Source organism: Pipra filicauda, unplaced genomic scaffold (assembly GCF_003945595.2).
Source record: "Pipra filicauda isolate LSUMZ 115617 unplaced genomic scaffold, ASM394559v2 scaffold71_size5581439_pilon, whole genome shotgun sequence".
Taxonomy (NCBI): Eukaryota; Metazoa; Chordata; class Aves; order Passeriformes; family Pipridae; genus Pipra; species Pipra filicauda.
In genome coordinates this window covers 3,775,083-3,786,453 of record NW_024104887.1, presented here as the reverse complement: position 1 = coordinate 3,786,453, position 11,371 = coordinate 3,775,083, and the positions used below count along the sequence as shown (strand labels likewise).

General features: G+C 47.9%; 1 protein-coding gene across 3 annotated transcripts in view; it reads left to right on the top strand.

The window, feature by feature from the left end:
• The first annotated feature begins 2 nt into the window (after nt 1-2).
• Nucleotides 3-11,371, top strand: part of AP2B1 (adaptor related protein complex 2 subunit beta 1) — a 79,188-nt gene continuing 67,819 nt past the window's right edge. The window contains exons 1-5 of one of the 3 annotated variants that reach the window (XM_027725892.2): nt 3-65; nt 4,484-4,541; nt 6,575-6,680; nt 8,641-8,776; nt 10,387-10,632. In XM_027725892.2, the coding sequence (XP_027581693.1) occupies nt 4,505-4,541; nt 6,575-6,680; nt 8,641-8,776; nt 10,387-10,632 (525 nt within the window). In that variant the 5' untranslated portion in view covers nt 3-65; nt 4,484-4,504. Of the gene's footprint in view, nt 66-4,057; nt 4,167-4,483; nt 4,542-6,574; nt 6,681-8,640; nt 8,777-10,386; nt 10,633-11,371 lie in introns of those variants that run through there. The other 2 variants (XM_027725890.2, XM_027725891.2) reach the window with 2 other exon arrangements.

Here is an 11,371-nt window from a genome sequence, read left to right as displayed (position 1 = left end):
TGGTCTCGCTGCTCGCGAGTCCGCCCGGCCCCGCCGCTTCCGGTTCCGCCACCGCCCCCGCAGCGGTGAGTCCGGTCCGTGAGTGGGGCCGGGAACTGGGATGGACTGGGACGGACTGGAAGGGGGCCGGGAGGGGCACTGGGAGGGGCACTGAGAGGGGGACTGGGGTAACGGTGAGGAGGGGCACTGGGGGGGGGCGCTGGGAGGGGATCCTGGGAGGAGGCGAAGAGCACTGGTAGGATACTGGGATAGGATGGGGAGGAGCACTGGTGGAGTATTGGGGGGATGCTGGGAGGGGATACTGGGAGAGGGGACGGGGAGAGGGCTGGGAGGGGCACTGGGAGGAGCAGCAGGGTCGCTGGGAGGGGATACTGGGGGAAGTGAGGGGCACTGGTGAGGCCCCAGTGGGGTGCTGGGAGGGGCACTGGGAGGAAGTGAGGGCACTGGTGGGGTGGTGGGAGGGCGGACTGGGATAGGGTGGGGAGGGGCACTGGTGGAGTCTTGGGAGGGTCTGGAGGAGATACTGGGAGGAGGTGAGAGACACTGATGAGGTACTGGGAGGGGAGACTGGGACAGGGTGGGGAGGGGCACTGGGGGACGCTGGCAGGTGATACTGGGTGGAGGTGAGGGGCACTGGTGGAGTATTGGGAGGAGCTGGGAGGGGGGACTGGAACAGGACGTGGAGGTTGCTGGTGAGGCACTGGGAGGGGCACTGTTGATGTACTGGGAGAGGATGGGGGGGTCACTGGGAGGAATGGGCAGGTGGGTGCAGAGCTACTGGGAGGAGACACAGGGCTGGGGGTGGTGGGTGGGCAGGTGCTGGGGGATGGTGGGACTGGGGAAGGGAAGTCGGGTGGGAATGAACACAGCAAGCTACTGGGACACTGGTGAGGCCAGGCAGGGAGGAGGGCTGGAGTGCTGAGAGGGACTGGGCAGGCACTGCTGGGGCTGGGAATGCTGGGGAGGGAAGCTGGGATTGGTGGGGAATGCTCCTGCGACTGTGGAATTCTGGGGAGATCCATGGAACGCTGCCGAGAGGGAAGGGCTGGTGGACGGGGGCTTAGGGGGGGTACTGGGGTACCAGAGGGGAGTGTGGAGGGGGTGCTGTGAGTCCTGCTGGAGGTGTGGGGGTGGCAGCAGAACTGGGAGGGGGGTTCCAAGGAGTTGGGAGGTGACAGGAGGCAGAGGGCATTTGAGAGTGGAGGGGGGAGCACCACGAATTCCCTGCCCCAGCACAAGCTGCAGGTTTCTGGAACCTCGGCACTGCTCTGCCTCTGCCATCCATGTTCCATTGTCCTGTTTATTTTCCTGGTGTTCCAGTGGCTCTGGGCCACTCTTGGGCTGTCATGTGGCTCCTTGAGAGGCTTTTCAGGGGAGATGGGTGGCACCACTTAACACTGGAGTTAAACCAGGGATCATTGTAGAGATTTGGGGGTGCAATAGTGGATTGTTTCAATGCCAGGGAGCTTGGATCTATCCCAAAGCCTTAAACCTGCCTCCTCCCTGTGTGGAATGAGTGGTGGGGAGCTGATCAGGCTGTTGTTGGAGCCACATGTGGGGTAAAGCAGGTGTTGGTCAGACACAGGATCCAGTTTTCTGTGTAGTTTTGGGCTGAGGAGGTTTATCTTACTGGCTGTGATGGTTCCTTAGTCCTTTCACTTAATCATGGCTTTGGTTCAATCTGCATTTAAATGTCAATAAGTAGCATTAAGAACTGCTGGACCTTTCTGGAGCAATTCCTGTATTAATTGTCTTCTTGTTTGCTGGGGTTGGATCAGGAGCCTTTTGCTGTCAGCTTTGAACACCTCTTACCTGTTTCCACCTTAGCAAGGGCTGGACACAAACAATAGTAAGGAGGGGGTAACCTGCTGTGGATTTTCTTCTAAAAATACAAGGTTGTTCATGATGCTGTCATAATTTATCTTGGCTCCCTGCAGTTTAGATTTGTGTCCAGGAAGCTGGTATTTTCTGGAGGGATACAAACAGCAGTGTTTTAAATATCTGGGCTGTTTTGCTTTCATTTGCTGCAAACCATGCTGAGGTTGTTAGTGATGAGATAATGCTCAGTGCTGCTGGCAAGCTGTCTGTGAGCAATGTGCAAAGCAAGCCCTGACATACATGGAGCAAAAATGTGTGTGCTCAGGAGAAAAAGGCTTTATCCTGTGGTGCACTTGGAATAGGGTGGTTTGGTTGTTGACCTAAGTCAGTTCTCATTTACAGCCTGTCAAAGCAGGTTGTAAAGACATGGGCTGTGCTTGGCCCTGTCTGAGTGTTTCTAGGATTCTTCATGTTCCCAAGTATGTGATCTGAAGGGAGGAAAAACAGCAAAATGTCCTGCTTTAGGGATTTAATGATCATCCCTGAAATTCAGCGAGGTCCCTCCCTCTGTGTGTGGGGCTTTATGCAACTGGGATGATGGTTATGGTGGTTTGGGTTTTTTCCTCCTCGATTTGCTCTCTAATCTGCTGCTCTGGCCCCAGTTAAAGCTGTATTAGAGTAGCTCAGCTGGGAGAGATGACCCTGGCAGACAAATCCACATATAATGCAAACAAAGAACATTGAGGCCACGTTCAATGCCTTTTGCATGGCACTGTGCCAAGTGCTCTCATAGAGAAAAACATTTAAGTCATCTTTTAAGCTGGGCTCAAACCCAAAGGACTGTGCCACAGTAACATTGCAGCTGTACACAGGGTCTGGTTTTAATTACAAAACAGGCCCCACAGCAGCCTCTGCTGTCAGGGGGGGCTGTGATATTTTTGCTGGAAAAAATTGCAGTGCTGGGGCTCGTGTGGCTTTCCCAACCCAGCCTCTGTTTTGGAAGGAGGTTAAACCTCCTCTGCAGGAGGAACGTGCTTCCAGAGCTGCCTCCAGACATAGTTTGCTCTCCAGCTTGGAGCAGGAAGGGAGACAAATCAAACCCAAACGCAGTAATTCTGCCTAATTAGGATGTGGCAGTAACCACAGGGCAAGCAGGAGCTCCAGGGAACTGGGAAGAGCAACAGGTTGTTCCTCATCCCGTTGTTTGGCAGTTGAGCAAGGTGATCCCAGCAATGCCATGTGGGGCACAGAGAAGGAGGTGGGAATTGGGGAATTACCCCCGAGCTGCTGCTGGGAATTCAACTGCCAAGGTGTTAAACTGCTCCGGGTGGATGGGGGCAAAGGAATGGTCACGGTGTTGGGGTTGGTTAAGGGATGAGGAAGGAAAGTGTTAAGGAACACCCAGCTGGTTGCACTGCTGGGCAGAGTCTTGGAGTTCAGAGCTGTGCTGGTCCTTTTGTTGCTGAGCCAGCAAGACCTGCAGGGTTTAGAGGCAAGACAGGCAGCATTTAGGGAACAGATGACTTAGTGCTTTGCTAGCAGCGTTTAAGGTCATGGAAGGATGTGTAAGAAAAGGAGAATTGGGGAAAAAAATAGAAAAAGGAGGTAAGAGAGGGAAAAAAGCCTTTTTTGAGTTGGTTTTAGGGTCAAATTTCCTAGTGCTGATACAGACTGTTTCATCAAGAGCAGTCAAACTGCCCACTCCTCTGCTTGTTTTTCAGCCAGTACTTGAAAATTCTTTGAGTCATGTTTGTCACAGAGCTGGCATTTATCGGAATAAAATGATGGATATCCACATACATCTGGGCAATCTCTGTATTCCAAGGCATTAATAATTTAGTGGAGCAAGAGAAGTGCTGGCGAGACCATTCTGCTGGCTCTGCTGAGCACTTTGCTGGCCCAACAGCATTTTTTGGTCCTGCCCACAAAACAAGCAGTGCAGCACTGAAATAATAAGCTGGTGTGTGTCTCAGAGGTGGGGTGTTGGATCTTGACAGAGAAAGATTTCGATTTCAAGCTTGAGAGAACTGAAAAGTAATGGCTGTTCTTTAAAAAAAAACAAACAAAAAACAACAAAGAAAACAAACCCACAACTGCTTTGCATCTTCTGGGAACAAAAGGAGGGAAAGAAACGAAAGGCCTGGGGGTGGGTGTTGCAAGTGGGGTTAATTGTGCCTTCCATGAAGATGCAGCACAGGGAAATATCGTTAGGGGGAGATGACAGTTTCCTTTGTCTGAAACGTGGAGTTCTCCCTGCCAGGCGAGATACTAAATGTGCTTTTTCTTGGAAAATGGAATAGCATACCCGGGAAAGGCAGAGCTGCAGAACACACCAGGATCTGCTGATTGTAAGGAGTTAAAAAACCCCTTTTCCCTTCTGAGACTGGGAATTTGGAAAGCTTTCCCAGCCCATCCGCCACAGGCTGTTGTATTTTCACCAGCACTGTTCATCTGAGCCCTTTAAATCCCTGGGTTTTGCCAGGAAATTCCAGCAGCAGGTGCAGGATGAAGATTGGGAAACTTGTGCCTGTGGATGTAAAGCGTTTGCTTCTTCCCTCGCCCTCACCAACCATCCTCCCTGCGAGTTCCTGCCTCCCAAACTGGGTGTTGCCATCTCACAGCTCTGGGAGCTGACTTGTTCTTTTTTTATTATTGTCATTCTCAGGTGTTTTAAGGACCTGGAACCATGACGGACTCCAAATACTTCACGACCAATAAAAAAGGTTGGTGTTCAGCTGGTGCAGTGGATTGGAGGTGGTGGGTGGCTATTTTTACACAGGTTTTTTTAACTGCATGCAGAAGGACTTGTGCTTTTCTGGTAGCTCTGTCCCTGTTTCTCTTCTTAATCATCCAGGGAGAAACTTCCAAAGTAGGTCACATGGTGACAAAAGACAAAACTGGTGTGTTGTACAGTTTTATGAGGCACAAAACGACCCAAATTGCTGCTTTTTTAAGGATCAGAGAGCAAAATATTGGGGTTTGAGTGCAGATCTGGTCAGAGACAAAGTTTTAGCTATGGGTTAACAACTTCCAGACTGAGGATGGTTGTTCTTTTGGGCATCACAGGATTAAATTGATTGAGAGGCATTTAATATTTTGGGTATAAGGGTACTCTACATCAAGTGAAGATAACGGGTTTTCCTACTGCCATTCCCTCCAAAGCTGCACTGCTCTGTTTGACTTTCCTGTGACTTTACTGCAGGTGTGGTGGTCACCTCACCTCAGGACAAACTTCTGCCCTCAAAAATGGGAAGCCTGGAAAACATCTTTGAGGACACTTCATCCATTCAGATGCTCCGGAGCTGGGCTTGTTCTGCTGAGACTGTCCCAGACAAATTTTATTTTCTGACCTGTTCTTAAACAAAACATTGTCTCTGAGTGCAGTTTGAGCCTGATGTCGCTCATCCTTCTCCAGTAGATGTGGAGAATTGTTTGCATTAACCTCTGCTTTTTAAAATGTCTGGGTGCTTCTGGGGAAGAATGCTTGCCAGGGAAAAACCTACACTGTTGATCTATTTATGTTTCATTATGCTTCAGAATGAGCTCATAAATAAAGCTAATGCAGTCGACATCTTTCTAAGGCACAGCTGTCTGTAAATTCAGTCCTAAAGGCAGGTTTTTCTGGGGTAGCTGCAGGAAGTCAGCCTGCATAGTCTGGGCTCTGGTGAGCTCTGCTGCTGGCTCAGCTCTGCTCCAGGGCATGAGCTCTGGGTGAGTAATGCCAGTGTCTCTCCCTCAGGCAGGAGGGATGACAAGTGGTCCCTCCACTGCATCCTGCAGAACAGCCACTGCTCTTCCCTTCTGAAGTGCCTGGTAGCCCTTTGTGTCAGGCTCTTCAGCAATTACTGCTGCTGCTCTGGCAGAGTGGCATTGGTGTGTAGGAATTGAAAGTTGGGGCTGGAATGTATTTTTTCAGAAATATTTTGATATTTGTAATGTGTCCTCAGCCTGTGGCTTCCACTGGGAATACAGTTGGCTGTCCTTCCTGGGGAAAGCTGTCTGTCAGCTGGGAGCATTATCCTTCTCATAGCACTTGCTCTGTCTGGAACAGGCCTGATAAACAGTCTTTTGCACATGTTGCTTTATTTTATAAACTTGTTTTGCCAATTTGGTGACCCAGCCTGAACTGACTTTCCATGCAGTAATCTCAGGAAGAATTAGTGTTGTGGAAGAGGCTGCTTTGGCAACCTTGGAATCCAGACAAGCCGTGTTACATGCAGCTTTTGTTAGGAGTAGCTCTGTCTTTCTAGCTTGAAAAGAATTTATTCCACTGGACTAAATAGATGCTTTCCTGTTTCAACCACAGCATGTGGGCTCCACTCCAGTTTTCCCAGGAAGCAGGCAATGATGAGCAAAAAAAGTTAAAAAGTCTGGGCAAAATTCCTAGCTTAGTTTTTTTTTTTTCTTGCAGGCACGAATCTGGCATCTCCAAATATCTTTTCATCCTGGTTACATAATAGTTGCCTCTGAGAAACATGCCCCAGGGATGTGATTTGGTGTTCTGGAAGTGGGAGAGCTGCAACATGCACGTTCTTGTTAACAGCTTTTCCCTCAGCAAGGTGTAACCCCTATCATTCCCTGGAGTGTTGCAGCTTTGCTTCTTATGTTGTCCATAAGGTCTGACAGGTTCCTCGTGCTGCTGCACCAGTTTTATGGGGAAAACAGGCTGGGAAAGTAAAAATTCACTCTTGAACTATCCCTGTAGCGAGACCCTTTTCTTCTCCCAAGAGGCTCAATTTGTTTTGTCTTCTGCCAGGAGAGATTTTTGAACTGAAGGCTGAACTCAATAATGAAAAGAAAGAGAAGAGGAAAGAAGCTGTAAAGAAGGTTATTGCAGCCATGACTGTGGGGAAGGATGTCAGGTAAAAGCAACTTGTATCTCTTGGCAGCTCTGGTTGTCCTGGGACTCAGTCAGGTATAGTGATACACATGTCCATGGAACAGCTCTGAGTTTGGCATCTTGGTGAGGCTGGATGTGTCCTTGCCTGTGCTGTGCCTGTCACAGATTTCTCCAGCTCCTTCCTGTTACTGAGAGCAAAACAAACAACTGTTCTCCCTGCTGGTTTAGCCCAGTGCCAATAGCCCTTTTTGTTTAAACCCATCCAGAATTCAACCAATTTGTATGTTGACTTTAGGTGATGTTTTCTCCCTGCTTGCTATCCTGGGTTTCACTGTTACAAAGGTAATTCCACTTGTTTTTCTCAGCCTTACTTGCCGTGGCACAGATTTGAGCTACGTTTTAAAACGAGCGATTTTTATATTGAACCTGTGTCTCAAAGGGCACCAGCATTTACCCTCTGCAGCACTATCCCCAGCACACTTTTCTGTCTTTGAGACAACCAAAAAAACCTGCTTGAGTGAATGCTTTCTCCCTCCAGCTTCTCCTGTTACTGGAGCCTACCAGAAAGTCCCAGCAGTCCTGGATTCGTGGCAGCAGCGTGGTCTGTTGCCACGGAAATCAGGATAAGGTTGCAAATATAGCATCGTGATTTCATCGTAGAATGAAGGAACATGTAAACTGGAAGGAAAAAAACCTGATCTTTTTTTTGCCGACAGCACTTACCCTTCACCTTTAGATCCCTACAGCTTTACCTGGGAGCTGCAGAGATCCTTGTGTAACATCTTTGTGTTCTTCTGCAGTGCTGTTTACAGATTGCTGCTTGACATTTGAGTGAAACCCAGCTTGTCAGTGTTTAAGCTCCTAGAATTCACTAGTCTGAAATCTGGCAGGTTCTTTGTAAGTGTCCTGCGTGACCAAAACATTTTTAAGCAACATTTTTTTCCTCTTGTGGGTTCACCCCCAGGCCTGGCACGGTAGAATTTCCTTGTTTGGTGAACTCCCCATTTAAAACACATTTAGGAAATGGCATTAGTTTTCACCTCTTCCAGAACTGACCTATGTTAGAGCCCTAGAAGAGATTAAATGATTATAATAAAAACCATTGCAAACTGTTTTGGGAAGGAAGGTGACCTTTTGTTGGACAGCAGGGTGCTTAAAGTGGAACTCCAGTTTTTCTGGCTTCCTTGATATTGTTAGTATCCCTTTTGCCTACTGTGAATTCTTGCTTTTTCTCTTGTGTATGGGAGTGTTGATGTGCTGGAGGACTGGAAGGCTGTGCAGAGGGATCTGGACAGGTTGGATGGATGGGCTGAGGCCATCCCATGGAACACTCCAGGCTTGGGGCAGAGCAGCTGGAAAGCTGGAAAAGTACCTGGACCTGCTGGTTGACAGTGGCTGAGCATGAGCCCAAGGTGTGCCCAGGTAGCCAAGAAGGCCAATGGCACTTGGCCTGTAACAAAAATGGTGTGGCCAGGCAGGACCAGGATCATTCCCTGTGCTGGGCACTGGTGAGGCACCTCAAATTCTGTGTCCAGTCTCATGACAAGAAAGACATTGAGGGGCTGGAGCGTGTCCAGGGATGAGCAACGGGGCTGGGGAAGGGTCTGGAGCACCAGGAGCAGCTGAGGAAGCTGAGGGGCTCAGCCTGGAGAAAAGGAGGGTCAGGGGAGACCTTCTTGCTCTCTTCAGCTCCCTGACAGGAGGTTGTGGTGAGATGGGGTCAGTGTATTCTCCCAGATAGGACAAGAGGAAACAGCTCAAGTTGTGCCAGGAAGGTTTATATTGCATTTTGATAACCTTCCCTGGGCAGTGGTGAGTCACCATCCCTGGAAGAGATTTAAAAATCATGTAGTTCTGGCACCTGGGGACAGGGTTTAGTGGTGGGTTTGGCAGTGCTGGGTTAACAGCTGAACTTAAAGGTCTTTTCTAACCTAAGCAATTGTGTGATTGTATTTTTGCTTATTCCTGTGTTGTCTATCCAGCTCACTCTTTCCTGATGTTGTGAACTGCATGCAGACTGACAACCTGGAGCTGAAGAAGCTGGTCTACCTGTACCTGATGAACTATGCCAAAAGTCAGCCAGACATGGCCATCATGGCTGTCAACAGCTTTGTGAAGGTAACCTGCTCCCAGGGCTCACCAGAAAATGGCCCAGCACAGTGGCTGCCAGCACATCTCCTTTGCCCATTAGCCTCTGGGAGCTGTTTATCTCTGCTTTTGGTCTCAGCCTCTGGGCTGGGCTCGTGCTGAGTCCCAGTAGTTCTGGCTCCTTTCCCTCACTTGCTGCTGTTACTGCAGAGATGACTCCAGGGAAAGCTGCTTTTATTGTTTTCCCAGCTTCTGGTGTTGGCTAACAGATTTTATCTGTTTCATCTCCCAGCCCTTGTAGTATCTCTGATGTGTAGATATCTGCTTCCTGTTTGAATGTTCCAGCTGTGTGGAAAACCTTTATCTGTGGTGAAACCAAAAGACAGTTCAGTGCAAAAATAACAGCCTGATTGCTGTGTTGCCTTTAGTTCTGTCATCAAGTTGCCACTACTTATCAAGAAAATGTTATTTCACGTTGTGCAAGATGAAACCCAGTGGTTAGAAGAAGTTTGAAACTCCTTGTAGAGTATTATAAAATCTGAGATACTGGGGAATGGCATTGAGTTCCAGTTTTGTGTCATGGTTCTTGAGGCAGAAAGAGGTGAGAGCAGGCTGAGAGCAGGTCAGTTCTCCTCAGAGAAGGGCGTCCCTGTCTTCCTGTCTAGACAGAATATTGGTGTCTGTTTTTGTGTAATTCTGTTAGAATGGGCTCAAACAAAATTATATTTTCCATCTTCATGCTTAATGATATTTTCCATCTTCATGCTTTTCCCTGCAAGGAAATGTCTGGTGTCCCTTTTGGCAAGTTGAGGGACAAGTCTTTGTAAAGAGCAAGTGTTGACACTGGTCTGCACTAACTCAGCACTTCACACCCAGTTCACACTTCAAGGTGTGGAATGCACTGGTAAGAGGTGTCACTTCTCCTATAATGCTTTAAAAGTGTTTTATCAGCTGTAGGAAATTTAAACAGCGAAAGGTAAATGGACCTTATGCTTTTGTAGGCCATTCTGCAACCATCCTTTTATAGGCTGATTTTAGGGGAGCTCAGAGATGTGGATGGTTTGGATGTATGGAAAATTCTGTAGTCTTGAAGTATGAAGTGCTGTGTTCCTGTCTGCTTTTGCTTTTTCCTCTTCAGAAAAGCACCTCTAGACCAGCCTTTGCTTAGTGCTTCATATGTTACAAACTTAAGGGACGCACAGGCCTTGATGGCTGTTGCATTGTGTTTAGTTGTTGACTTTTCCCATTGTATCTCTTGCTTCTTTAAGCCAGTAAGGCTGGAAGTCAGTGTATTTTTTTGTCTGAGGGTTGCCTGTGATTTTGGATGGTGAGAGCTGCCTCTCTGGCTTAGCTGTAGCTGCTGGATCATGTTGAAAGAAGCTTTTCCTGGGAGAACAAAGGGACACCAAGATCACAATTTTACGAGCTATCACAGCCTGAAAACATCTCGAGATAGCATAAAATGTTTCTGTGAACCAGCCAGTGCCACCTTTTAACCCCGATCTGAAATAATTGCCTGGTTTTTAGCGTGTCATCAGAGAGAACGCTTCTTGAGCAAGAACAGCCTGACTCTGGCTGCAGGGAAGGCATCAGTGGGTGGTGGTGCAGATTTGTTTACTGGGTATTCTGTCCCCTTGCAGGACTGTGAGGACCCAAACCCTCTGATCCGTGCCCTGGCCGTGCGCACCATGGGGTGCATCAGGGTGGATAAAATCACGGAGTACCTGTGCGAGCCCCTCCGCAAGTGTCTGAAGGATGAGGACCCCTATGTCAGGAAGACTGCAGCTGTCTGTGTGGCAAAGCTGCACGACATCAACGCCCAGATGGTGGAGGACCAAGGATTTCTGGATTCTCTGCGTGACCTGATTGCAGACTCCAATCCCATGGTAACGTATTTCCAGCGCTCTGCTCGAGTGTCTAATGGGCAGATGATCAGAAATGTGAAGGGTCTTTAATTGCAACTGCTGCACTGTGATGAATGGGTTGGTTAGAGAGCAGTTGTTGCCTCAGAAAACAGTGTGATAAACAAAGTCTCGAGTTTCTATAAGTTTCAAATAATAGTTTATTATATGGTAAAAGCAAGCAGCCGGCTGGGTGACAGAAATGGGCCCAGTTTCCCAAATCTGCACACACCTACTACAGGGTACATTTAGTATTTATCTTAGCTACTTCATGCATATTGATTATATCATATACATATACATTCTACAGGTTTTTGCTAAGTATTTAATATATGGGTTTTCTTACAGCTAAAGCTAAAAGGGTTATCTCTACAACCAGTCATAATTCATGCATTCTTGGACGAACAGGCGCCTAAAGATTTAAAGTTCTACTATATTTTATTCTTAGGATAGTAAGGAGGTTTTAGGCCTCTTGACCTTGTAAGGGTCTGTTTTATTTCTTTATGGGGGTGTAATTAAGTTTTACAATCCGTTTGTTTTATTTTGATATAATCACCCATTTGTTTCACGAATCACGATTATTTATATATCACAACAGGAAATACCTTCTGTTGTTAGATCTGTTTGGGCTTTTGCCTGTTTTGCCTGTCTTGAGTGCTGCAGCAAAAGTGTAACTTCCTGGTCAGGTGAGTCAGAACAGCAAGAAATATTTGATGCTGCTTCC